Source organism: Pelodiscus sinensis, chromosome 5 (assembly GCF_049634645.1).
Source record: "Pelodiscus sinensis isolate JC-2024 chromosome 5, ASM4963464v1, whole genome shotgun sequence".
Classification (NCBI taxonomy): Eukaryota; Metazoa; Chordata; order Testudines; family Trionychidae; genus Pelodiscus; species Pelodiscus sinensis.
This window is the reverse complement of record NC_134715.1, coordinates 128,778,896-128,806,868: the sequence shown is the minus strand read 5'-3', so window position 1 is coordinate 128,806,868 and position 27,973 is coordinate 128,778,896. Positions and strand designations below refer to the sequence as shown.

The following is a 27,973-nucleotide window of genomic DNA, read 5'->3' as shown; positions in this document are numbered from 1 at the left end:
GGGCCCGCGCGGAAGCCGCAGGCGCAGCGCCTCTCCCCCATTAGAGGCGCGGCTGGCCCCGCCCGCCTCCCGTCGCGGCGGAAGTGCGTGAGGAGAGGTCAGGTGACCGGAAGTGCTCGGCGGCGACGGGGGCAGAGCGACCCCAGGCAGGAAGGCGAGACGCGGCAGCCAGCGGCTGGGTCCCGGTGAGTGCGGGGAGGGGGACCCGGCCGGAGGGGGGTCCCGCCACCGCCACCAGCCCCCGGGAGGGGCCGGTTCTCGGGCGCGCGCCGCCTGCCCCTGTCAGCGCCGGAGCCCCGCGAGCGCGGGCGGACACGCGCTTCTCCCTCCCCCCCCCCTCCCGGCGCGGGCACGTGCCTCGTGAGCCCTGCGCCTGCCAGCAGCGCCGCCGCTCCTCCCCGGGGGCTGCGCGTGCTCGGGCCGGGCGCGCGCATTGCACGTGCTGCCGCCGGGCACGGGCAGGCCCAGGGAGGAAGCCCCGCCCCGCCCGCCGTGGCCTGTCCCCGGGGGCTGCAGGAGGCTGGTTCTGCGCCGCGTGCCCATGCAGGGGCTTCTGGGGCCGCCTGCCCGGGGGAGGTTGGGGTCCCCTGGGGTGACCCCACACTGCGCATCTCCCAGCCCGCAGAGTCCGCCTTGCTCAGCGCCAGCAGGCCCCCGCCTCCCAGCCCTGCCTGGCGCTGACACGCTCCAGAGACTCGCCCTGCCCCGCTGGCGCCGCTCCGCTTAGCGAAGGTGCCTTTTTTAAAAAAAAAAAAAAAAAAAAGATGATCGCTAATGCCTGTAACGTGCGTTAATGGCCAACTCAGTCCTATGTCCCTAGCCCGCTTTGCAGGGAGTCTGGCAGCACCTTCGAGACACTCACACAATGCAGACTTCTGCGGGTTATGCCCTCCGAAGCTCAGGAGATCCTCCACCCTTTTTTTGTTAGTCTCGAAGGTGCGGCAAGACTACTAGCAAAATGCAGGACAATGTAGCACTTTAAAGACTAACAAGATGGTTTATTAGATGATGAGCTTTCGTGGGCCAGACCCACTTCCTCAGATCAAGTGGGTCTGGCCCACGAAAGCTCATCATCTAATAAACCATCTTGTTAGTCTTTAAAGTGCTACATTGTCCTGCATTTTGCTTCAGCTACCCCAGACTAACACGGCTACATTTCTATCGCAAGACTATTAGTTATTTACATTTTTTCAGTGACAGACTAACATGGGTATACCAACACAACTTGCAGCATGTATGAAATGTGAAAATTCACACCTCACTTTGATATTTTGCTCCGAATGTCCTAATTTTTGGTGGGAGATGCTACATTCCCTTCCATTTGGAAGCTTTGGAGCTAGTATAGTGTGTAATACATACTGTATTTGATCCATAGTAGTGAGACTGTGATGGGGGTGACACAATGTTAGTTATAAATTGTACACTTGTCATTTTTGAGTGTCTTAAGAGTATACTGAATGCTCCGTACTCCAGGAAAGGAATAGTTTCTGTCCCATAGACATATAGTCTGAGGTTTCTTTGTTCTGCAATTGAATCGGCACAATTGGAACCGTTGTCTTAGTCTGCCCATCCAGATTCACTTGCAGGACTGGAGCTGGTATTAGATATGACCCACAAAATGAGTGTTGTAAAGAAGGGGGCTGATGAAGGGTAAGATGAACAATGTAATCTCTTGGGATTTCCATAGGGCATGCATGCAGCTGAGAGGGTCCGGTTATGTTTCATGCATGACACAGAGGGTCCGGTTATGTTTCATGCATGACACAGCAGAAGTGAGTTTCCAAGAGGGATTTGAATGGAGCATGTTCACACATGAGGAGGAACACAGCAAAGAGTACAAAGGTGTGAGTAGCAGTGGCTGGAAAAGAGACCTATAAAAGAAAAATATATGGAGGAAAAGGAAAAATAGGACCTCTAGTTTGAAAATTCATCTGGTGTGTAGTGGTGTTTCAAAGACAGGATGTTAGTTTAATCAATTAACCATTTAACAAATAAGCTGGTACTCCTTGATTAACAGTGTTGTTAAACTCAGCCACCTTCCAGAGAGGCAGCCTCACTGCATCAGGACACCAAAGCCACCTCCCCCGGAGCCAGGAGCGAAGGCTGCGGACTCACTTTGCTGTTGCAGTGGAGCCTCCTCTCTGGAAGTCCGGCCAGCAGGGGCTGCCAGCCCAGTTTGCAGGGAGGCTTCGCTGTGGGCTCTGTAGTATGTAGCTAAGCTTTACACTACAGGGCTTGCAGCAAGTGTAACTGCTAAGATTTTTAGTGGTTACCCAGATACCTTAATACACAACTTTTAACATTCCTGACATAAACTAAGTGATGAGCAAGAACAATACTTTAGAACCTTTCTCTCAACACTTGGCTTTTCTTGTCCTCTGTACCTCTCCCTCCCTCCCTCTTTCTTTGTGTGTGTGTGTGTGTGTTCTTCTGTGGTTCTGTGGCTTTGAAGTTAAGGGATAGATAAATAAACTTTTAACTCTACATGGCACTTCCCAAAGCACTTCTGATTTGTTTTACATAGCTTCATACCAAGCCATTCTAACTAGGGATGTTAAAATGGTTAACCGGTAAGCATACCTGTAAGCCTCAGACTTACTGGTATGCTTTCCAATTAACCAGTCCCTGCCAATGAATTTGACCATGGAAGGGCTAGACAGCGAGCTGGGTGGCAAACCCTGAGTTAAAACAGTTAATCAGTCAACTGTTTTAATATCCCTAATTCTGACAGATTCTTAGCATCATTCTGGTGAGCTGTGATCCATGGGCATGTCACTGACTAGCTCTGTGACTCATGTTCCCTTGGATAAAATGGGGATAATTATCTCATAGGGATGTTTTGAAGGTTAGATTGCCAATAGTAGCAAAGAGCGAATGTCATCCCTTGCATCATTGAATGTGTTTTACTAGCGAAATGATTAATCTACACAACTCAAAATAGACCAAAAAGAGACTAGAGAAACCCATGTATCCTGCACTTACAGTGGTCTGACTATCGATGACTAGCTTATACTCTGCCACAAAGCTCACTTAATTAAAACTCCAGCAGCAGACTGTGGTTTCAGAGTTGGGTGGGCCTTCATTGAGAATGTGCTTCCTGGTATGCATGCTATGTAGTGGGGCCTTACGTAGATCATACTTCTACCTTTCCAGGCTATCTATCTGAAGACCTGGGAGGGTAGCACTGTGTCAGTTATGCTCAGCTCGAGGTTACCCTGACAACCCTAACAGCTAAAAAAAATTTCCATTTTTAAATGAAATCCTGGATTCTGCAGACATTGCTAGGGAAGGCTGAGAAAGATTCCTACTTGCTGTTGACAGTGGATTTGCTTGGGCTTGCAGTGTGCCAAAATAGATTGGCTATTTGCTGTGGTTTTGTTGTACATATACAGTACTGGAAAGTGGAGGGGGGGGTTGATTTTTCTTCCTTTGGTTTGTTGTATAAGAGCATCTAGTAGATTACAAGGGTTGGGTGGCATTTTCATACACAGGATGAGCTATTGTTTTCTGCAGCATTAGCTGAGGTCTCAAGCACAGCCCGTTGCAGCCATTTGTCGCTCTGTCGTGGCAGAAGGAACCGTTATGATCTCATCTGATCTCCTGCATTGCACAGATCTTCTCTTGAGGTTCCCAACACATAAATTGCTATAAGGAGACTGGTATTAGGTTTGCCATCCATATCTAACTTGTTGCATAGCTAACACCAATGAAAACACAGTTACTGACCCAAGCAGTGCAGTTTATACACACACAAGACGTCAGACAGGAGTAGCTGCAAATGAGTTTTATCAACCCTTTAATTTTTTATTTTTTTAACAAAAAATCAATTGCTCTCTTACAGCAATCCTTTCCTTAATTCTTTTTTTCCTTCATGCTTTGATTTCTCATATCCTAACCATTTCCCTTCTTCTCTTGCCTTCACCTGTGGTCTCGGTCTTTTTACCCAAGTAGTTTTTTCACTTTTTCTCACACTTCTGTTATAGACCTTCTACTACTTCCACATTACCATTCTTTGAGTGAAGTACCCTATGCAATGTGACTAAGAAAAGTAGGTTAAGTGATATGAAGCACTGTGAGAGGGCACTACTGGGCTGTTTTTATTGTTGCTATGCTGAGGAATTCTAGATAAAACTCAGCTGAGCATTTACGTGGCTTCATTCTTTTTTCTTGTCATAGGTAAGACATCCATAACAGATCTGTCCCCATGGCCAGAGGCCTCTGTGCTGTGGAGCACAGAAAGAAGCTAATGCAAATTGCTGTTGTTGTGTCTTCAAGCTTTGGCTTCCCTAATTATTTGGCATCCTGCTGTCCCGACAAGTGTTTTGTCTCAGTGAAGAAAGAGAGAGTGAGCTTTTTAAGGAAGGTGGCAGTCTGATATCTCCTCAGGAGTAGCAGCCACACCTGGGGCTGTAACTGATCACCATTCTGACACCTCCTAAACAGGTTACATTGGTTGCTTACCCAGGCTGGCTATGCTAGATCTTTGTATGGCAACTTTCCCATCTTTGTCGTCCCATCTTTGCAAGCACTCATACAGCCAAGGCCCCAGATAGTGAAGTACTATGTCACCTAAGCCTATAGAAAACTTTCCCAGGTCTAAAGAATGGAGCTCTCTTCGGTATCTTTACTGTTCTGTTAAGTATTAATTTCCAGCATGTGATAATGGAACACCAGTTTTTTAACTTTGGGAGTTTTATCTGGTGCTTTTCTTCCCTCTCTGTATGTAACAGTCACTAGCAACAATGTTTAAACAGCTGTTTAGGCCTGAGGGTTCCAGTCCATCTTGCAGACTAGTTCTGCTCCAGCTTTCTTTCTGTGTCTCCCTTTGTAAGAAAAACCCTCTACTGTATCCCCAGCCTGACATTGTGTAGGTTCAGAATACTTCCATCTGTGGAGCAATGGTCATCCATGGGCCTCATTTTGAGAACTACTGGGCGTTCTGATTGGTGCTCCTTAATAGAACTGAATCATTTAAAACTCAATCTAATAAAACTATTAGAGCTTTGAAGATAGTTAGAAAAGTGTTAAAGGGACAACAGCTTGAAATCTAATCAGTTTAAAAAATAGAAATGTTTCCCCTAACCTGAGAGCCATTTTATAATGTGGATTTCCAATCCTATCAAAATTCTATAATGCATCAGGCTTTGGAAAATAAGTTGGGTAGTTGATCTTGGGTAGAGTTTTGTGTGATAGTTTTGGGCAGTATTCTTAGCTGCTGACTTGCAGGAAAATGCCTGATACTCACTAACTCTTTGTGAACAAGTGGGAAACCAAGTCTCTCTTTCACTCTCTAACTACTATAGTGTTAAAGGTTGTGTTTTTAAAAAATGCATCATGATAGATGGAAGCCACTCATTCTTCATCTGCCCTTTTTTCAGTACCTGGAGGCAATTCTGAGCCCAGTAAGTTGTGATCCATGGCTACAGTGATAATATGCCGGAGATTTCCAGGAAGAGTTCGCAGCATGGTTGCATTTTCAACTACGCCCAAGTGCAGAGCCAAGAAGAGAATTACTAGTAGAAAACAAAAGGTGGATAAGAGCTCTGAAGTGAGCAGCACAGGTGCCAAAGCAGCAGTGTCTTTCAGATTGCTGAACCCTCTGGAGTACAGAGTACTTTATAGTCCATCCGCCTATACAGGAATCAAAACTGCATCCCACCGGAATGCTGCTAGAAACTGTGAAAACAGTGAAGAGCTGCTTGAAAACGAATTCTCCAGCATCAGTGCTAAGCAGGGTCAGAACACGTACAGCATCACCTGTTCTCGAAGCCTGTCAAGCACTAAAACCACCTTGCTGGATCTGGAATTCAATAAAACGCTTTCCACACAGGCCAGCTCAGCACACCCAGCCACGGTGGAGTCCAAGGAAGACACATTGCTAGATGCTGATTTGGAGGCTTATGACACTAAGGAAGACCCCAGAATGTTTCAGAAGAACAGGCCTGAATACCAATCCCTGAGTTATGACAAGTCTGAGACCTTACCTGTCCTTCCTCTAGAAGAAGGTGACTTGATATTACATAAAGTAACCGTGCTTAAGAGTAGCCTGATCCCGGGAACCATTGTGGAGTACTTTTGCAAGCTGAGCTGTTTGCCAGGGGAGCAGCATGTGATCGTGAAGTCCAATACTAAGTTTACAATGCTGTGTCGTTATGGAGTTGAAAACATCCAACTGTTTACCTCCTTGGAACTCACTGATATTTTAAGGGCCTTTGTCCATTTATCCATTCCACCAACCCACTCCATGCTGAATGTGTATGAGACTGAATTTTGCCGTCGGGTCTGGGACATGAGCCTGGATCAGCTGCTGCTGGTGGCTGACCTGTGGCGTTGCTTGGGACGCAGTGTGCCTCGCTATTTACAGATCTTCTTCAGTTATGTTAACTTGCATCGGACAGACCTCACCTTGCCCCAGCTGGTTCAGCTGCTTTATATCATCGGTGAAGGCCGGAGGGTGCCCCAAGATTTAATGCAGAAGTTGGAGTCCTTAGTGTTGAAGTACTTGGATTCCCTCAACTTGGAGGAAGTGGGCACTGTTTGCTTAGGGTTCTTCAAGTCCAACAGTGCCATTTCTGAGCATGTCATGAGAAAAATTGGAGACAAAGTGGCAGCCCAGATGGCAGACATGAGCAATTATGCGTTAGTGAATGTACTTAAGATGTTCCGCTATACTCACGTCGATCATTTGGAATTCTTGAAGCAACTGGGGAGAGTTATTCCACCTCGGATTGGTACTATAGGCATCCAGGGTGTCATGCACATAACTCTTGCCTGTTCAGCCTTGCGGTACCTCGATGAAGGGATTATGAATGCTGTAGCCTCTTCGTTGCCTTCCAGGGTGATATATTGCCGAAGCAAAGACCTTGCTAAATTCTTGTGGTCCTACGGATGCCTGAATTACGAACCGCCAAATGCAGAGAGTTTTTATTCCAGCCTCGTGGAGCAGATACACAGAAAGCTGCATGAATTTGAGAAGTTCCCTGAACATCTCCTCACCTGTTTGTTGGCTCTGGCATTTGCTGGGCACTTCCCAGATGACTTGATAGATTACGCTCTGAGCGCTGAATTTATTCAGTTAACCAGGGAGAGTAAATTTGAGCTCAAAAAGGACCTGTTCACTCTTGGTGGCAGTGTAGAGATTGAGTGCCCAGATTACAAAGGTAATCGCCTTACGCCACAGCTTCGGCAAGAGATTACTGAGATGCTGTGGAATTCTGCAAAGAAGGAAATCTGCACAAAGCCAGATGTGACAGAAGCGGTCTCTCTACTTGAATTAATGTTAGGGGGGCCCCAGTATGTCAAACACCACATGATTTTGCCTCACACTAGATCAGATGATGTGGAGGTCCGCTTGGGCCCAGACCGAAAGCCGTTACCATTTAACTTAGAAGCTGCCACAGTCACTACCAAAGGACTACAAGACATTGGAATCAGTCTCACAGATAACTTAATGAATCAGCTGCTAAAGGGGAAGTCCAGTGGTAAGTCACTTGTGGGTAATAAAACTCAGGCAGAGACTTGTAGCCAGGAGGCGGCAGTAGAACAGAAGCAGACTCCACCCCCATCGAATCATTCTGTGTTTTTACATGAGGTTCCTCTGACTGACACCATTTTGAATGTTTTGACCAAATCGAAGACTTCTCCTGAAAACCATCCCTCCCAGCTGAGGCTGCAACCCAGAGAGGTGAAGCTGGCCATTCAGGTGTCAAACAGGAACCACTACTGCTATGGTTCTAAACGGTTGCTGGGACTTCACAGCTTGAAAAGAAGGCAGCTACAGAAACTGGGGTACGTGGTGGTCGAGCTGCCCTTCTGGGAATGGTTTCCTTTGCTCAGGCGGACCCGTTCAGAGAAGCTGAGCTACCTGCACCACAAAGTATTTGACTCAGTTCTTTAAGAATAACGGTATCCCCAAAAAGCTGTTGGACAGATTAATTACTGCATCAAGTTCTGTCAGGGAAATCTGCCTGTGTGTACAGCGTGAAATCGCTATATATACAAATGCTTCTCTTTGTGTCTGCTCCCTGTTGAAAATGGTTCTTAGGGTAACCTCCTTAAGCTTTGGTGGCTGCTGTGTAGCCAGAGCTGACTTGGCAACCATGTTAGTAGGTTCATCCTCGTGTAAATCCCTAGCTTGTTCTGTTTGGTAAACCGATCCCAGAGTGATTCTATTACAAATAAAATCTCTGGTAACACACTCTTTCCTCTACAACATCTTTTGCTTTCAAGTGAGAGCTGGTGGATTCGGTTGCTCAGCGTGTGAAAACTCGCCTTTCCTTCAAGATGATGTATCGATGTAGTGTGAATTCTACGTGTGCACTGGCCCCCCGCTTCAGACACCTCTTGCCCATAGGTACTTACACACAGGTCTGCCTTCACCTGGTCACTCCCAGAACCACTGGTCTGGGTGACTGGAGAAGTCTCCCCTTTGCCCCAGCTATTTCATGTTTGTAGTTTTGGGGAGGAGGGGGGTGGTATGGGAAGGATTCCAGGACTTCCCCTTTCTTGGGCTCATAGCGAAAGAGAGGAAGACAGTGAGTGTTATGGGGTGAGGCTTACGGTGTGAGTGCTGGAGCGGAGGGGGATGAAGATGGGGAAGTAATGTGCTGTGTTGGCCATTGATTTCTCATGGATTTGTGCACACCCACAAAGCTTTAGAAGGAACATAGATCTTGGGTCACTCTTAGTGAGAGAGGCATTCACCTCACGCCACCCCCAGCACTGGCACTAGTCAGCTCTGTTGATGGCATTCTGACCTGAACAGGTAAAGGCTGAGTGGGCCTAGAAATTCAGTTATCCGTCTTGCAGTGGTTCTTCCAAGTCAGGCTTGAATCACATAAACCAGGCAGTGTTGCAGAAGCGTGTATTGCTGCTGTCCAGTATATCTATTCTGTAGCTAAAGAGGGTTTTAATTCTGCCTCCCCCGTGCATTGTCGCATCTAAAATTAGATGGTGAAATCTTTGGGGACAGGGAATAGGTCTTTGTAATGGTCCTAGCACATTTTGGAGCATGGTGTAAATTATCATCTTCCTCTTACTTTATACTATTTTATACTTCCATTTCCATATTAATAAACTCTGCTAGTAGCAGAAAGCCTGTGCTCCGCCTAGATGTAATTGGTAAAGTTATGTGAGTAAAAATAGGGGCTTCTGTTTCCATGTGCTACAATGCTGTTCTTTGTACACGTTCCCCAAATGTTGGGCCCAGAACTGCCCACTGGCTGCAGGCACAATCACCTCTTTATTATTCCCTCCGCCTGTCATCAGCTGTTGGATCCGACCTCCCCCGCACGTTTGGACTCCATTCCATCTGGTTTTCACATGGTCCAGAGATGCTGAACCTGGCACCGTGGTGCACGGAATGAGATTTTTAGCTCTTGATTACCGCTGTTTCCTTGTGTTCCACTGACTCAGCAGTCATTCTAGACCTCCGAGTGACTGTCCTGGATAGGACCAGAGTAGCCGCTTGCCCAGGCAGGGAGCTGTTCCAGCCTCCACCAGTGGATGAACTGGAACCAGTAAGCATCACCCATTAAGGTTAACCTTTCACATTCCTAGTAGGGATATGAGTGGTTAACTGGTAAGCCTCATGCTTAATAGGTGAGGTTTACTGGTTAAGGTTAACCAATGGTGGCGAAGCTGTTTGCCTGCTGTGGTCAGGGGGCTGCTCTAACTCCACGGGGAGCCTGCCACAGACAGGGGCTTCTCCCACCTGCTCCCACCAGTTAACCAATTAGATGGGATTTTACATCCTTAATCCCTAGTCCTAGAAGAGATCATTTGTGTGGGTAGCAAATGGCTGTATGCTGAGATGAGTGTCCATGTGTGTTTAGGGTTCCTGCGCGTGCCAGTTGAATTGAGTGAGTGGATGTGTTGACTGGGGGGCATTGTGCTGGGAGGTTTGGGTGCTCAGCTGTGACAGTTGGACCAAGCAATCCACCATCTCTTCTGTCTGCCCCCTACAAACAATGAACTGTGGCTTCCAAAGGAGCTGTTGCATAAGGATGGTAATTAGCTGAAGTACCTTTGATATCCCAAAAGTCTAGCACCTTTGACATAGCATAGATACGTGACATGCTGTAGTTGTACACCGTACAGGTGTCATCCATAAAGACAGGCTGAGATCTTGCATTTGGATGGCAACAGATCATACATCCCAGCATTGATTGAGCAGGGTGATATTTTAAAAGAAAAAGCTTTCATCTGTGTCTGTAGGGGTTTCCATCACCAGGCATACTAAGATTCAGAGTAACAATCCTGTTTTATTATTATTTACCTAGCGTTGGTCAGGTCCTTAATTCAATTAATTTTGGAAACTACAGTGAAACTGTACATGCTTCATTTAAATCATTGCTTTGGGATGGGGATGAGGGGTTCAGTGTGCAGGCTGGCCCAGGGAGAGAGGACAACCCCAACCCCCTCTCACCTCAGCAGTGTGGAGCCAAGTGAGAAGTACCTCTCCATAGCCACTGCAGCTTTTGTGAGCACAGCCAGGGAAGGGTGCATGTCCCCTGGCTGGGACAGGTCTAGGTTCGCCTACCTCAACCGTAGTGAGGAAGGCAGCAAACTGCACTTCCCCCTCGCCAACAATATCCCCATACAAATCTGGGAGGGGAGAGGGAGCTTCAGGCCCCACCTGCCCTAAAGTGTGACTGGAGGGTGGGTAGCTGTGGGCTGGGGCAGGGCAGGGCAGGTTTATGATCCCAGTTAGCCCCTTTCACCTGCCTGATGACTGTCTCTCTTCTGTATGGCTTTATGAGAAGCAATCCCATTCCAAGCACATCCCATTTTCCTAGCACAGCTAATCTCTTTATCTTACTTTAAGTTACAAGACAAAGCTGCATAACACATTTGGTGGTCCTAGCTCTTACTGTTTAGGAGGAGTTCTTGAACAGACAGGCAAACTCACTCGTAAGTATAGTAGTATAGTGTCATCCGAAGAAGTGGGTTGTACCCACAGAAGCCCATGCTACCATCTACATGCTTTGTTAGGCTTCAAGGTGCTGCCAGGCTATTTGTTGCTTTAAATGTATAATCTTAACTGTATTTCAGTGGAGTAGAAGATCCTACTGTGACATTACATGCACAAAGCTCAAATGTCTGAAGCAAGGTTGCCTGTGAACCCATTCTCCCCTCCCCCCAAGAGCGACCCTTTTGGTCCCATCCCTCTAACCTCACGGTGTCCCCATGTTTTCACCCAGCTAGTCCCAGTCTCCACTCCTCAGGCCAGCCAGTCCCTAGTCCAGGGGTGGGGAACCTTTTTTGGGTCAGAGGCCCAAACCCTCACTGGCATGGCCCCTGACTGAGAAGGAGACAGACATTCCCCTTGCACACCAGAGCCTACGGGGGCCCCAACTAATAGATTGTGTGTGCTCCAGTTCTGCGGTGAGGCAGCATGGGGGTGGAGCACGAAGCGCAGGCTCCCCAATGCTGGGACAGGGCCTTGAGGCTTCGGGGCCAGAACCAGGCAAGCTGGGGGCCACATCTGGCCCCTGAGCTGGAGGTTCTCACCCCTGCCCTAGTCTCACCCCTCTACTCTTCCTCCCAGCCTCCTTGCTCAACCATTCCCACTTCACCCCTAAAATCCTGCATCCTCATCAGAACTGTCTCCCCTCCTCTCAACCCCACTGGTTCTCAATCTCTTTTTTCCAGGTAGTCCTAGTCTCCTTCCACCTCCTCATTTGATCCCAGTCTCCCCTCACCTACTGGCTCCTAGTACCCCCACCACATCCCCCAGTGCACATTCAGTTTCCCTTCTTGGCTCATAGTTTCTTTGCCCAGGCAATTCCAATGTTCCCCTCCTCCCTCCCATTGCCAGTGTTCAGGTCTTCTCCTCTCCCCCTCCCCACCTCCCAATGTGCTCCCTGTTCCAATCTATTCACTCTTCTTGCACATGCACACACCCCTCCCAAGTCTAGCTCTTTCCCCTCTGCATTTGAATCAAGCAGTCTTCCTCTCCAGGTTCCCCGGGCCCAGCAGAAAGAGCATTAAGGGCACAGGAGAGAGTCTTCCTGCCTGGATATAGCAGCCCAAAACTGCAATAGCAGGGAAAGTCCTGCCCATCTCTGGGCTGGAGCGTGGGCGGAGGGACTCTGGAGTTTAGCTGCTAAAATAGTCTGTTGAGCATGTGCAAACTAACTTTCTTTTTTAAAAAAAGCTTTGATTTGTCTATTTTGGGGCAGATTTTCAAAAGAGCAGCAAAAAACCATATCCCTGGCCCAAAGGCCGCTTCCCTGCCAGACTTAAGTCCCCGCTCCAAAGCGTGGAGACATTTTCAAATAAAACCTCGCTGGAAACTTTAACCGGTACAAAAGGTGTTTTTTCCTAGCCCTGCTCTCAGAAACAGCTGAACTTTTCTGGCTCAAATTTAACACACAAACCAAAACATTCAGAATTGTTGCAGGCACTCAGTATGGAAAACCACATGCTAAAATTTGACGAAGTTATAAACTGGAAAAAGGGCTTTATGATGCAAAATTTGGGGTAACCTTAACAGTAGGTCATAGTCCCAGCCCCACTTCTCATTATTTTGGGGGTTGAAAGGATTGGTGGGGGGTGTAATTTTCGCACTCCATCCCACTTCTGTTGTGATTTCTCCCACTCTTTAGGGGAGGGTATAGTTCACTTTTACATACAGATGATACAGTGCATGCTAACAGACCTCAGTGACAAACTTATTGATAACCTATTGATCTGAATAACATTATCTCAAATTGTAGGGTAGTTTATTTTAAATCTCTCACGTTTCAGCTGAAAGGAAATCAGCCCTTAAACTGAACAGAACATGAGCGGCCCACCCAGCATGTACGCATAGAGCGTCGTCTAGGCATTTACCTCACAATAGATTGCCCCTCAGCCAGAATGTTCCTTATGCCTCCCAGTAAGGGAAGAGAATCCTAAGCTACATCTCTTGTCTGTGGCTATGAGCTCTGCCTCTGTTGGGACCACAGATTCTTGAGAATTACCATGAGATACACTATGAGAGCTGTACGCATTGTCCTTCCGTACCTGATGTTCCAAAAGCAGAAGAGACCGTAGTGATCATCTAGTCTGTCCTCCTGCATAACGTAATCCAGAAAATTTCCCCCAAATAATTCCTAGAGCAGATCTTTTAGAAAAACATCCAATCTTGATTTAACAATTGCCTGTGATGAAGAATCCACCATGACTTTGGCAACGTGGTAAGTTGCTCCACTAGTTAAGGCATAAACTTTTAGCAGAGTAATTATTTCCGGTGTGAATTTCTCTCTCTTTAATTTCCAGCCTTTGGATAGCGAATTACCTTTGTCTGCTAAATAGTGGAGCTCCTTATTAAATACTAGTTCCCCATGGAAATACAAATTAATATCAAGGTATCCTTTAACCCTCTCTTGAAGCGAAATGGTTCACAATATTCAAGCCTATCACCTAAGGCTGGTTTTCCAATGCTTTCATCCAGGTGTGGAGAACCGTTTTTGGATGGGGGCCGGTGACCCGCGGAAGAATCAGTCCGGGGCTGCACCCAAGTGAGAAGCAAAACAAAACCAAAATCCCTCACTGACGTGGCCCCTGGCTGATTGTGAAAGACACTCCCACATTCCCCTCCCACACCAGAACGTAGGGGAGCCTAGCTTAGTAGTTCTTGTGTGCTCCAGCCCCATGGTGGAGCAGTGGAGCGCCATCATGGGCTTCCCAATGCTGAGGGCAGGGCCCTGAGCCTCAGGGGCTGGAAGCCTGCGTTTCCCCCACCCCAACCCACCCCGCTTTAATCATTCTCATGGCTCTTCTCTGGCCCCTCTTCAAATTACCACTGTTGGTAACGCACAGTGCTTTTTTGGTGTGTGTGTGGGGGGGGGGGGGGGTTAAAGTGCCGGTACTCCAGGGAAAAAGTTGAGCTCTGACTGGAGGTGCCGGTACTGCATACCAGGCAGGCAGTACCATCACAAAAAAAGCACTGGTAAAGTACAACTGAGTTCTCTTCAAAAGCTGCTATGAGCATATCAGCCCAAAGCTGAGACTTCAGCGCTGGGCAACAGCATAAGAACCTAGCTAGATAAATGGATTGATCTTGTTTTTTATAGATCTCTTTCTCCCTGATGAGATTTCAAAGTGATTGAGACACTCATCAGCGAGGAGCAACAGAAACAGAGGCAGGTGAGGTGATGTTCCATTTGTATTGCCATACGGTCTGGGCATAGCACGCTGCTGTTTTAGGTTCTGTTCAAATACAGCGCAAAGAGAGGGTCCTTACCCTAGAGAGCTTACAATCTGAGTACAAGACATGAGTCAGCAGGCTGATACCAAGAGACAGATGGAGGAATATAAGGCAACAGTGAGACATTGGTGTGATAAATAGTGGTCTCTCATCAGCACCATTCTCAAAGGCCCAGAGAGAACAATTTGTGAGGTGAACTACACACTGGTAAGTGGACAGAAGTTAAAATGAGCATTCATACATATGCTTCCTCAGTATAAGAACAAGGGGACAATGACAGTGAAAGGCAGCTAATTGCATAGAAGTTTTCTTGTTCAGTATATAATTAACCTATGGAACTACATACAGCTACAAGATACAGTTGAGGCCGAGAGGTTAGTAGAATTAAAAAGAGAAAAGGCTTATGCACTTACACTGTACTGTGGATATTCTCAGTAAATAGGCCAAAAATATTGTGAGTGGATTTAAAGCGAGAAGATAACCCAGCCAACTACTGCTGGTGTTAGGAGGAAACTTTCCTTGTGAGCTGACCCTAAGGTAATTCTGCATTGTGGAATGACTTGTACTTTCATTTTGCTAATACAATACTCATCATTGCTAGAAATGGGTTGTTGGACTGGATGGGCAAAAAGTTCCATGAGCTCTTTAATAATCAGGAATAGACTAACGGACAGAGAGGTCTACATCTCAAGAGATGGTATTTCCGGCAGCAAGCCTGACACTGGTATAGATCACAGACCTGATGCTTTAAAAATAAATAGAGACTTTAAAATGCCTCTGTTACCTTTTGTGAAATTGACATTTATTACGTGTGAGCATGCAATCCAGCAGGCATTGGTAAGGTAAGCTTCAAACTCACTCTTTTGTGGATGGATTGAGATTTTGTTTTTTAATGTTGAATTTGTACTTTAGAGTCAGTGCCACCATTTATCTGTGTTCTGACATCTATACTTAATGGCTACGTCTACATTGGCCCCTTCTCCGGAAGAGGCATGTTAATTTCCAACTTCAGAATAGGGAAATCCGCGGGGGATTTAAATATTCCCTGTGGGATTTAAATAAACACGGCTGCCGCTTTTTTTCCGGCTTTATTCCGGAGGATCGCGCCAGTCTAGATGCTTTTTTCCGGCTTTTCCCCAAAAGAGTTGACTTGGTCAGTGCTCAGAATTTCGTCTATCTCCCGAAAGTTCCCAGGGCTCTATTGGATAACAGAGAGCAGCTATTATATAATTATTATTAATTTTTTTTTTTGCATTCAACAGTAACCATCATCTGATGATTTCAAAGTGTCTAGAAACATTTATCCTTGCAACAACACAGTATCCTATTCCTTAATTGTTACAGTAACAGCTAGGTTCATTGGTGAGTTTTCAGGTCCTATTGTGCTAGACTTTTTACTGCTCTCCTTCCCCCCTCCCCCCGCTTGCTTACAACCTGAGTAGACAAGATAGACACACAATTGAAGAAAAAACAAGGACAAGGATGTGAAATAATTTGCCCAAGGTCTTTCAGCAAATAAATGGAAGAGACAAGAATAATGAGAACTTTTAATAAAAATACTCCTTCCTTAGGCTGCCTTCTCAGATAGCTTTCTCCTTTGAATCATGAATGATTTTTATTTTATTTTGCATCTTAGCCCAAAATCTCCAGGACATGCTCACTTGGATTTCTCTTGAGTTGCTGTAAGCCTCACTCACTTGAAGTTGAACTTCATTTTGTGAGCCCTCAGACTTGCGACTCACCTGTGATTCAGGGACTGTTGGCACAAGAATCTCCTATCTTCCTCTGTTCACTAACCTTCACATTTTGCTTGTAGTTTTACCAGTTGCTTCTGATGCGTGGAAGTTGAGCCCTCAAACTGCAAAGATGGTGATAAACGTCTGCCTCCCACAGTTCAAGCCAAGAATTCACTGCAACAAGGTAAAATAAAAATGCATTGTGATTTCTGCGGCTGAAGTCACAGAGGGTTGGCGCTGGTATCCTTTGGCTAGGTGGAGGGAATAAACTGTTCTTGTCTCTGCTGGCCAGAGTAGACAAAGGATCACGCTCTCATTACATTGTGTCCGAGATAATGTAGCAATATTTGCCTAACGCAACCAGTTTTACTCTCCAGGCTCTGTGGTGAAATCTCCCAGGAAACACCTGAGCAGTGTCTCCTGGAGTTATTCAGTGTAATGTGTAGAGAGGTGCTCTTGTAACATCACATGGGGGGCATGGTCAGGTAGGTTACAGCAAAGCATAACGGTAATTTTCAGTTTTGCAATACTGGACGGAATTGCTGGTGGGAGTTGTACAAAATGTATGTTTAATTTAGACATTGATCTTCAAAGCTAATCAATCTTTTTGCAAAGAATTGGGGCAGTGTGATATAATGGTGAGTTAGGACTCCTGGGTTCTTTTTCTGCACCTGCAGTTCCTATTGACTTGGTTTGGAGTTGTGGGTGCTCATCTCTACAAAACATCAGCATCAAGGTATTTCAGGTTGGGCTCTTCCCCCACCCCTCTGGTAGGGTGTCACTCTGAATAATTGCCCTTTATCTTTTCTCTTCTTCAGTTAACCTCTCTGTAAGATAGGTGTTATAATATGGTGGGGTAGTTCTGAAGGTTAATTAGTTCTGAAATCCTCAGATGAATGGTGGTTATACTTGCAAAGTAGGGATGTGAACGACTAGCTGACTAGTCAACTATCTAAAAAGCAAATGCTTATCAGATAGTCGACATGCTAGTCTACTCGTCACTTTCCCCTTCCTCCCTCCCTTGCTGCCTCTACCAGAAAGAGGCAGCAAGGTGGGGAAGAGGGAGGGGGTGCTTCAAAGCGACAGCGCCATGTGGAGCTGCTGCTTTGAAATGCCGCATGCAGCCCAGGGCCTGCTTGGGTGTCCCCAAGCTGCATGTGGCGTTTCAAAGCAACAGTGCCACATGGAGCCTAGGGTCAGCTGGGGACTTAGAGTCCCCAGCTGACCCTAGGCTCCATGTGACGTTGCCACTTTGAAACACCGCGGAGAGCCCAGAGCCAGCCGGGGACTGCTTGAGTCCCCTGCTGGCCCTGTGCTCCTCCTCAGCACTTTCGCCTTTGAAGCAGAGGTGCCCTCATCAACTACTCAAAATTTTACATCCCTATTGCAAAGTCTCATGTTATAGTAAAAACTGGGTGTTCAGGTGCTTACATAGTATTTTAATATGAGATACTTTCTTCTCCTTGCCACCCCAAATTCCCCGTGACCGTAAAATGTGAAACTTCCCCATTTTTCTCTCGAAGGTGTCAAGCTATTTATAACCTAGGGTTGATTTTTTTTCCATGTGTGATTCTTGGGGTCCTGGGAATCCTTAGAGATTACCTAGTTCTTAATTCAAAGCCTGTTTTGAATAACAAGCTCCCCCTTTCTTAACTGCATCTCAAAAATAATAAAGCACCTGGCTTTTGTCCTGTGAAAAGGCAACATGGATTTACACAGTATTTTAAACCCTTCCCAGCTGAAGCTGACTACATTGCTGGTCTCCATAAGCAGGGTAGCTCCAAAGAAGTGGAATTGCCTGCTACAGCAGTGCTGAATTTAGTCTCTGCTCTGTATTTTAGTCTGGAATGAATTTATGGCAAAATCCTTTTAAAGGAAATCTTTTCAATTCAGTTCTCATTTCCCTTCAACTAAAGGGATGCTGTCATTATTGGTAAATGTTTCTAACATCTTGAGAAACACTGTTGTATCAAATGGATTTGGAGAGCACAGCCCAGCTAGAATAACAACTCAGGAACCCACGTGCTCTGGGGAGTCAAATCAAGGGAACACAGTTCATCCTTCAAGTGTTGTTGTCCACAGTTGGTCGTGTTTTGCCTCACTTACGTTTTGTCTCACGAATGCTGTAAAAGTGGTTGCAAACTCACATTTCTTCTTTGGGTCAAATCAAGCCCAGTATCCTCTTTTCTCTTTAAACACAGATTTCCGCGGATGGGTACGAAGTTGAGAACCTCATCTGTGACGACCTTGCAAAGAGAAACCGTGGCTTTCGCAGTGAATATTTCATCAAGCCCCCGGTCCACATTACTCTGTCCTTTCCCTTCAACCTAGAAATCTGCAGGATTAACATAGACATTTCATCAGGCGGGTATCAGAATTTCACAGGGCTGGACATTTACACGTCTACCTCATTGAACAAAAGTTCTTGGAACAACCCCGAGTCTCAGTTCTCGGTTCTGACTGGTCAGCCTGTGTCGGACAAAGACGTTTTCACGCTCGTGGGCAAAGCCGTTCTAAAAAATCAAAGCAAAGTGACGTTCAGCCACAGGGGCTTCAAACCAAGGCCTCCTTTCCATCAGATGGAAGCGGCCTTCTACCCTGGGTCTGCCTCTCAAGACCTATGGAATAAAGGCCCTGCCTCACTAAGCAATGTATCGCACTTAAAAATTTGCATCTCCCACGTGGCGGGAGGTGGCCTCCCTTGCATTAAAAGACTGGAGGTCTGGGGGCAGCCAGCCAAGTCGTGCCCACAAGAAGTAGTGGACAGTGTGTTCCACGTGGCTGCCGAGTGCCTGGCTCAGAGCTTGGGCATCCAAAGCACCGGTTTCACGTTGCCCATGGAAAGCGAGTGTGTTCCCTTAGGCAACTCCGACAACGAGCAGCCGAGTCTCCAGAAGCTGGTTGAAGTGGTCCAGGATATCCCTGAAGAGTTCTTGGACCCTATCACTCTGGAGATTATGCCCTTCCCGATGTTGCTGCCCTCCGGCAAGGTGATCGACCAGAGCACCCTGGAGAAGTGCAACCGGAGCGAGGCTTCCTGGGGTCGGGTACCCAGTGATCCGTTCACTGGCGTTGCCTTTAGCCAGCACTCCCAGCCCCTTCCACACCCCTCGCTAAAGGCACGAATAGACCACTTCCTATTGCAGCACAGCATCCCGGGCACCAACCTCCTCGGGAGGGCGCAGGCCTCAGGGGTGCTCACACCTTCTTCCATAACCATGTCCTCTCTGAAAAGGAAACTGGACTGCATGGAGCAAAGCCCTGAGCACAGCAACCGCGTAGAACCCTCCTATTTTTCTACCACAAACTTTCTAGCTCTGTCTACCTCAGAAAGCAGTGCTAAAAAAGTGAAAACTGAGAGCGACTTCCATTTGGCTCAAATGGACTGCTCGACAGGTATCTCGCCTCCCTCAGTTTCAGTGTTTCTTCGCCTCCCTGTTCACCCAGGGCTAGAATTGCACACACGCCATCCCAAATGTGCATTCCCGTAACCCTCACATCTGCTGATTCTCACGCCAAAAGCTGGTGGCGCTTTTTGAGGCTATTGTCTCTTACTCCTGCCACACATTGTAGGAATGGTTTTAGCCTGCCATTCGTGTCTGGTTTTCCCCTTTCTTCTATCAGTATGTTTTTCCTCTCATAGCCATACTTTACAGCTGCTTTGTTTTCAGTCCCTGACCTCCTTGTTTTGCCTCTTTCAATCTACGCCACCCATTTTATTTACCCATGATTGGTTCAGAACGCTTAATTTTTCCATGAGCTTTTATTTCCTTCATCCCCACACTTTCGGTTCATCGACGGATTTTGCTGTGCTGGAAAATCATCCATCTTGCAGCCTATCAAAAAAAAGATCATGGCGCTTTTACTAGCCCAGGGTCACAGTCTGCTGGCCCATCATCCCTATAATGGGGGGGAAACCCTCAAATACCTTCTCTGCACCTAGTGAAGTGGTTAGTAGAATCGTGTGTGGGCAGCTTCCATAGGTCACTGCAGTTGCACATGTGCTTTTATTGACCCTGTTGCTTTATGTTCCTCACGATTCTTCCCCCAAGTGGCATTTGCTCAACACAGCACAATGCGCGAAGCACTTGTCACATCCCAGTCAGTGACACTAAAGACTGGTGTCGATAGACACCTCTGCCAAGGGAGCGCAGAGCCGATGGCTAGCAGAAAGAGTATGCGGTGTGTTGGTCCAATCAGAGTGTAGGGCTAGAGGCCAAGGGACAGTACTTGAAAGCCTGGAGGGGGAAGGTTCTACACGTGGGCTGTAGGAACTTAAAGCAGAGAGGGCATTTCCAAAGGAGACGCCTTTACTGTGGCTAAAAATGGGCTGTACCAAGTATCCAGAGGGAAGCACTTTGACACTGGAACCTCCCCTCGCCCCTCGGTATTGTCTGCTTTTGTAGCATGGGTTAGGAAAATGTTTGTGAAGAGAGCCACAGGATGGGAGCACCTCTTTGTGAATCCTTTGCCAATTGTCATGTCACTATGAGCCCAGTCTTGTACCCTTCGGTCGGAGAGCAGTCCCAGTGACCAGCCACGACTTTAACACACAGTTCAGCTCCCTTCTGTGCTACAACCTGCCACTGTCAAGCCCATCAGGAGGGAGGTAGGCGTGTTGTAAGCGGGATCTCTGGCTGGGGTGTATTTGCTGTAATGTAGTCAGCCTCCTGGGCTTTCTGTAAATGTAAAGTTCGGCATGGCTTGCTGGACAGCTATAGCGGCGATGGTGGGTTAATAGCACTCTTAAGCTTTTTGACTACTGTGCCAAGACAAATGCCTCTGCCTCTCCAGAATAAGAACTACTGTTCCTGCTCTTCTGTTCTGTAATAAATAATAATACATTCTCTCTGTGTCTCTGACGAGCAGCTTAGCACAAGGGGATTGTAGTTCTGCTGGCTCCAGCCATGTTTGGTTATGCAAAGAATTAATTTTTCTTGGCATACTTATTTCCTTCCTTGTTTGTGCAGAAATAGCTCAAATGTATTGACCCTATGCTCGCTCTGGCTTTGCTCCAGAATACCTGTAGCCCTCTCAAGGCGTACACCCCCCATTACTTACGAATTGTGTGCCATAATTGTAGTTACTGAGGGTATGTCTACACTTGCACCGTCTTTCGAGAGAGGGATGCAAATGAAGATGTTCAAAATTGCAAATGAAGCCGGGATTTAAATCTCCTGTGCTTCATTTGCATATTTGCGTTAGCGCTATTTTGAAATAAGATGCTGTTAAGAAGCAGTTATTTCAAGAGAAAACCCTTCTCTTGAAATAACTGGTAAACCTCATTGTATGAGGAATAAGGGTTTTTTCGAGAGGAGGGTTTTCTCTCAAAATAACTGTTTATTAACAGTATCTGTTATTTCAAAATAGCGCTATTTCTAAATAGCACCATAACGCAAATATGCAAATGAAGCGCAGGATATTTAAATCCTGGCTTAATTTGCAATTTCAAATGTCTTCATTTGCATCCCTCTTGCAAAACAGGGTGCAAGTGTAGACCTACCCTGAGGGATTAAATAGTGTGGCAGAGCAGGAGAAGTAAATGACATTGAATAACAAAGGGAGAAGAGAATACGCGGATCGGGGAGATCTGAAGAGCAGTAGAGAGTTACCGAGGCAGTGACGTTTAGGGAGTCTGGCCCACATACAGTAATGTTGGCACACCGCATGCAGCAGTCACACACAGAAGAATGGTCTCCCTGAACAGACGAGTTAGATTTTCTTTAATATGTTCTGCAAAGGCTTCCAGAGCAGGTACATGAATATGTCAAAGGTGTGGCAATGCCATGCACTTCAGATCTGAACTCTCCCACTCCTGGTCTACACTAGACCAGGCAGGTTGGCTTAAGGTACGCCATCCGGCTAAGCAAAATGCGTAGCTGGAATCGGCTTACTTTTAGCCAAGCCACTGCAGTGTCTACACTGTGGTAGGCCGACAGGAGCCCACGCTTCTGTCGGCTTTCCTTATTCCTCGCAGAATGAGGAGTACCGGATGTCTGGCGGGAGCTGCCTTCAGCATTCTATTTGGGGGTCTCCACTAGAGCCGCTAAATCGAATGCTAGAATATCGACCTCTGGAGGGTCAATCTCTGTTGTGTAGACGTGCCCCCAGAGTGTGGGCTTGTTGATTCAGGGCAGTCTTCAGAGAACGTGATGATTTATTTTGTATTACAGTAGCACTTAGAGGCCTCTATTGAGATCAGGTCCCCGTTGTTGTAGGTACTATATACGCACAGTTATCTTCAAGATCTTATTCCCGCATTTGTTGTGCTTCTGTAGCCTTCGTCTCTGTATCTGATCACCCCTGGGAGATTTGTGAAACTGAATTGCTGCAGCAGCTGCAGACCATTCTCGCAGTATAAATACCAGTCTACCTGTATGAAACAAAATACAGGACTATGTAGCACTTTAAAGACTAACAAGATGGTTTATTAGATGATGAGCTTTCGTAGGCCAGACCCACTTCCTCAGATCAAATAGTGGAAGAAAATAGTCACAACCATATATACCAAAGGATACAATTTTTTAAAAAAAGTGAACACCTATGAAAAGGACAAATCACATTTCAGAACAGAAGGCGGATGCGGGGGGAGGAGGGTCAGGGGAAAGGTAAGTGTCTGTGAGCTAATGGTATTAGAGGTGATAATTGGGGAAGCTATCTTTGTAATGGGTAAGGTAGATGGGGTCTTTGTTGAGACCGACACGTAGAGTGTCGAATTTTAGCATGAATGACAGTTCAGAGGATTCCCTTTTGAGTGCAGATTTAAAATGCTTTTGAAGCAGGATGCATGTAATTAAGTCGTTGAGACAGTGTCCTTTCTGGTTGAAATGGCAAGAAACTTTTTTCTTTGTGAACCTGTCTAATATCTGTTTTGTGGGCATTGATCCTTTGGCGAAGTGTATACAGGCAGTCCCCGGGTTACGTGCAAGATAGGGACTGTAGGTTTGTTCTTAAGTTGAATCTGTATGTAAGTCGGAACTGGCGTCAGCCGCTGCTGAAACTGATCAGTTTCAACAGTGGCTGAATCTGGATGCCAGTTCTGACTTACATAGGATTCAACTTAAGAAACCCAGGCGTCCCCAAGTCAGCTGCTGTTGAAACTGATCAGCGGCTGATTCCAGGAAGCCCAGGGCAGAGCAACTCTGCCTCACGCTTCCTGTAGTCAGCCCCTGGTCAGTTTCAGCAGCGGCTGACTTGGGGACACCTGGGGCAGAGCAGCTGGGGTGCTGCTGGGTTGCTCCAGTAGCGCGGCCGCTCCTCGGCGCTACTGGAGCAACCCAGCAGCACCCCAGCTGCTCTGCCCCAGGCGTCCTGATTCAGCCACTGCTGAAACTGACCAGCTGCGGCTGAATCAGGACGCCTGGGGCAGAGCAGCTGGGGTGTTGCCGGGTTGGTACAATAGCGCCAAGGAGCGGCGCTGCGGGACCAACCCGGCAGCGCCCCAGCTGCTCTACCCCAGGGGTAGGCAAGAAAAGCCTGGTCTGCTGGCGGGGAAGGGGGGGCACTAGCTGCAGCCCCCCCCCCTCCAGCAGACCAGGGAGACACGGTTGGCGGGACCGCCCGCGTCCTCCACGGCTTTGCTCCGTCTCCCTGGTCTGCTGACCAGGAAGATGGGGAGCAAAGCCTTGGAGCACGCCCGCTGCGGGTGTGCTCCAAGGCTTTGCTCTGCGGCTTTGCTCTGCGTCTCCCTGGTCTGCAGGGAGACCGGGAGCAAAGCCTTGGAGCACGCCCGCTTCCCGCTTCGGGCGCGCTCTGCGGCTTTGCTCCCGGTCTCTCTGGTCTGGCCTGGTCTCCCTGGCCCGCTGCGGGCGTGCTCCAAGGCTTTGCTCCGCGTCTCTCTGGTCTGCTGGGGGGGGGTACAGTAGCGCCGAGGAGTTCCCCCCCCCCCCCCCAGCAGACCAGGGAGACGTGGAGCAGCTTTTCTCGCCCCGGAAGACGGGGGCGGCGGGACTGCAGCGCATCTGGGCGTCCTGCCGCTCCAGTCCTCCGGGGCAAGAAAAGCCCCGTTCGTAACTGCGGATCCGACATAAGTCAGATCTGCGTAACTCGGGGACTGCCTGTATATGGTTGTGACAATTTTCTTCCACTATTTGATCTGAGGAAGTGGGTCTGGCCCACGAAAGCTCATCATCTAATAAACCATCTTGTTAGTCTTTAAAGTGCTACATAGTCCTGTATTTTGTTTCAGCTACACCAGACTAACACAGCTACATTTCTATCACTAGTCTACCCATATGTGGTCTTCAGCAAAACGCGGTCTTTGAGACCATGTCAGAGAAAAATGCTGCCATATCTGGCAAAGCAGCCAGAGTGTCCCAGTCCCTGATGACAAGACACTGCCTTCTCGTTTAGATCCCACGTCAGAATTATGTTTCTCAAACCAAACCAAGCCATACAAAACCCATTGTAAATGGAGGGGTTTCCATACAAAAAGGAAACCAGCATTTTCTCTTGGACCTAAACATTCCCCGGCAGCGTTAGAAACCAAACCAATGGCACTAAGGTAGTGCCTACGGACCGCAAAGTGAAACTGACCAGTCTAGATTGAGATGTCCAAGCTGCGTGAAATGCAGAAGCAAGGAAAGAGACTGGGATTTTCAAAAGGGTCCAAAGGAGTTGGGTGCTGGAATGCCATTGAAATGTAGGCTGTAAGCAAGCAGAGCCTGAACATCAATGGCATTCTCACACCTAACTTCCTAAGTCCTCCTTGTAAGTCCCAAGCAATTTAAAAAAAAAAAACTTCTATTGGGCTTGTCTGCCATAGCTCTGGAAGCTCTTCACCCAACTGGGCGAGGTATCAGTATCTCAACTTCACAGGTGGGGAAACTGAGGCACGGTGAGTTGGTGCATCTGGGCCAGTCCATCACGGTGAATCAGTGGCAGAGTCAGAACCCAGATCTCCTGGCAACACACCCAGCCACCACGGGACATGGTAAAAAGCAAAACTAGAGTTAAAAGTACTTTTGTGTGGCTCAGTCTGGTCCTTTCTCTATACCATTGCAGTGCCCACAGGGATGTTAGTGCGTGGCATGCCGAGGGACTAGCCTCACAGCTGGCCTGCCGTGTGTTAATTCAGGCGCTGCTAAGCAGAGATTTAAAAGGGCTTTGGTCTTAGTCAAGACCATCCCTTTAAAATTAAAATGGTTCGTAGCAAAGCAGCATTTATTTTGTCCCTTGGTGCCCCCCACATGGTTATTTCTAGGTCTCTCTCTTCAGGTCCAGTGTCTCATGAGCAGAAGCTGTCGGAAAGCTTGGACCTTGCCTTGACCTCCGCGCTCAGCTCTATGCCATCTTTTACAGCAAGGCTGACAAAGGGCCAGCTGCCGGCACACAGCGAGGGGGGCTGCAGCAGTTCGTGGAATGCCAATGCCCTCGCTGGTAAGCAGCAAACCGATTGGTTTCACTTTTTTGGCATTCAGAAGCCACAGCAAAGGAATACGGCCATGGTAGCCTATAGGCTTTGCCGTAACATAACGACACTCAGAGGTTGGCTTGTGCAACACATTTTTTTGTTTTGTTTACTTTTTCCCCCCTTTTGACCTGAAGAGCACTTTGTAAATCTGCCCAAAGTGTCTCCTAAAAATCCCTACTTACCAGGAACCATCTGAGTACCCTGGAGCCTGTTCACCCAATTCCCTGGCAAAGCACCTCTGTGCTATTCTCTCCATTGTACAGAGGAACCAAAGCACAGACCAGCCATGTGATCTGCTCATGCAGAAAAGCCTATGCCAGAGTGGAGAGTTGAACCTGCATCTCCCGAGTCTCAAGTCAGCACTCTGACCACTCAAGTGTCCTTCCGCAGATGAATGTGGCTGTTGCCCAATTTCTGTGTCAGAAATCAGCTGCTAGGAGCCAGCTAGTGCCCTCAGAGAGGATGGGGACCATGTGCAGCTCCCACAGAGAGTGCATCTGTCTGAGCTTTCACTAGCAGTGTGTTGTACTTTGTTACCTTTTAACGCTACCACCATTGAGATGGGACCTGAATAGCCCACTCTAGGGATTATGGGCATGAAAAGCTAAGCGGTATTCGAGAAATAAGCGAGTTCTTCATTCAGTGCAGTATAAAACCTGTGCAAATGTCTGACTGAGACCGAGATCTGTACTCAGATTCTAGAGTTTGGAATTGGGGGTGATTTTTAGCTTAGACAAAAGCAAGAATTCTTTTGCTCACTTTGGTGGTACCCTACTTCACCTTGCTCTGGACTTCCCAAGCGGTAATGCTAGGACGCAAGAGAAATGCCCTTGGAGTTTTGATATGGTAATTTGTTATAAGGAAAACAGGGCCTGTTCCCAAGATAACGTGAGCACATGCAGCTCCTGCTTCTTGTGCGTGCCCCTGGCTGCTCGGGGCTGGTCTTCTAGCCTACGTCTAGCATCTTGTGCCAGCGGTTGGGGTGCGGGACAGGTCCCATTTTGCCACAGTTGCTGTAGTATCCTCCGACTTGCCTGAACATTAACAAAACTCTTTCTTCTCTCAACTTTCCAGAGCACAATAGCAGCCCAGCTCAAGGATGTGCTTCCTGTAATAGAACATTTTCTTCTTATTTCAAAACGGAGCCTGTTTACCAGCTGCCGTGTGGCCACCTCCTGTGCCGCCCTTGCTTGGCCGAAAAGCAGAAGTCTTTATCGATCCTGTGCATGAATTGTAAAAGGTCAGTCTCTGCTCATGATGTGCTGCGGGTCCACTTCTAACTTCCTGCCGGCGGCTTTTGAAATGGCTGGCTGAAAGGCCCCAGGGGCAGCTGGAGCCATCCCTGTGCTCCTTGCCTGCATTGAATAGTATCAGGATGCAGTCCTTTAAGGAGCTTGCCGGAGGAGCGCACGTAATTCTGAAGAGGACTTGTCGTCTTATGCTTACAAAGCAGCAGGGAGGTTAGAGCACCGCCCCAGAGCAAAGCGTTACAAGGATAATAAAGCCATACGCTTCTTTAACAAGGAAAATGTATTTATATGAAACTGACATCCCTCCAGTCACGCCCCTTCACTCCACCATTCCAGTGGCTCAGTGGTTAGCATAGGTGCCTTTGGAACTGTGAGTTTAGCTTCCCTGTCATTTGAAACCATTTCAGTATCCGACAAGCGGCCGTTCAGTCATGGGCCCTGTGAAGTCCTTGTGATGGAATCCATGCAAGCTACCCAACTTCTCCCATTTACTGACCCTATTCCCTGCAATTTCCCAGCGGGGCTAAGAGCACATAAGTCATCTGTTCTGAAGACTAGTCTGTAATGGAAAGGGGCTGGAGTTAGTACATGAGTAACTCTGACAATTATCTCCTTCTGCTCATACAAACTGTAGAAAAGCCGTTTTGCATCACACTCTGTTCGTCATGTGACCGGACCAGCTCCCGTCTGGCTGATAGACATGTAAGCCTTAATAAAACTACGGTTAAAGTCAGTTACTGTCTTTTGCTACATAATTGGTCTCTTTGTGAGTCTTCCTAATGATCTCGCCTTGTGAGTTTCTTTTCAGAGCTCAGTCTAAAAGTGAAGGAAAAACCCAGTCAATACAAAGGAATATTCTCCCTAGAGCCATATATTTTCAGGTGGGTGATCACAGTAACCTACTCTGCGGTCGATCCAGACTTTAAAAATTGAATTTCAGAGGTGTTAATCCAAGGGGCTGCAGTTTTCATATATTTGCTGTGAAAAGGCATTCAAGAAAATTACCTGGATATCCTCTATCATGGTCCTATCCGAGAGATGTTGGGAACAAATGGATATTGAAGGGTCTTGTTAATATTATCTGGGGGGAAATTTGCACCAAAAAATTAAAAATTCTGCATGTAACACAATATAATCGCCAGTTTCAATGTTGGTAGTTTTTCAAAATATCTGTCAACAAATATGTCTGTAACAATACAGACAAAAAATCAGGATTTTTTTGACAAATAGTAAGGAATCTAGGTATATTAATACAGAGCTCTGAGTAATAATTCGTTTAAACTACACTATGGAAAATCCCAATAGCTAGTCAGCATTTCCTAAACCTAAACACATGAAAATTAACTCACAAATACTTGGAAACCATTCCCCTGCATTTCAG

The 27,973-nt window shown here is 47.2% G+C and overlaps 2 protein-coding genes across 7 annotated transcripts; both read left to right on the top strand.

Moving 5' to 3' along the window:
• Window positions 1–50: 50 nt before the first annotated feature.
• UBOX5 (U-box domain containing 5) lies at window positions 51–27,325 on the top strand. 6 transcript variants are annotated; one of them, XM_075930999.1, is made up of 7 exons: window positions 78–185; window positions 14,061–14,133; window positions 15,457–15,556; window positions 16,011–16,114; window positions 18,132–19,326; window positions 25,147–25,308; window positions 26,417–27,325. In XM_075930999.1, exons 4-7 carry the CDS (start codon window positions 16,061–16,063, stop codon window positions 26,620–26,622), a joined length of 1,617 nt encoding a protein of 538 aa, XP_075787114.1. In that variant the 5' UTR covers window positions 78–185; window positions 14,061–14,133; window positions 15,457–15,556; window positions 16,011–16,060; the 3' UTR covers window positions 26,623–27,325. The 6 variants fall into 6 exon arrangements, with proteins under 6 accessions (XP_075787116.1, XP_075787112.1, XP_075787114.1 ...); XM_075931001.1 differs by lacking the exons at window positions 14,061–14,133; window positions 15,457–15,556 and having other exon boundaries at window positions 51–185; window positions 26,417–26,582; window positions 27,227–27,325; XM_075930998.1 differs by lacking the exon at window positions 15,457–15,556.
• Window positions 63–8,209, top strand: FASTKD5 (FAST kinase domains 5). The gene is made up of 2 exons (XM_075930996.1): window positions 63–185; window positions 5,379–8,209. Exon 2 carries the CDS (start codon window positions 5,417–5,419, stop codon window positions 7,895–7,897), a length of 2,481 nt encoding a protein of 826 aa, XP_075787111.1. The 5' UTR covers window positions 63–185; window positions 5,379–5,416; the 3' UTR covers window positions 7,898–8,209.
• Window positions 27,326–27,973: the final 648 nt, after the last annotated feature.

What these genes read in the sequence shown, in the direction of transcription:
- FASTKD5 (XM_075930996.1), top strand. Translation starts at nt 5,417, where the DNA reads ATGGCTACAGTGATAATATGCCGGAGATTTCCAGGAAGAGTTCGCAGC.
- UBOX5 (XM_075930997.1), top strand. Translation starts at nt 16,061, where the DNA reads ATGGTGATAAACGTCTGCCTCCCACAGTTCAAGCCAAGAATTCACTGC. An exon ending in CAAGAATTCACTGCAACAAG is followed by an intron (nt 16,115 to 18,131) that starts GTAAAATAAAAA and finishes CTTTAAACACAG; the next exon opens with ATTTCCGCGGATGGGTACGA. An exon ending in TCAAATGGACTGCTCGACAG is followed by an intron (nt 19,327 to 25,146) that starts GTATCTCGCCTC and finishes CTCTCTCTTCAG; the next exon opens with GTCCAGTGTCTCATGAGCAG.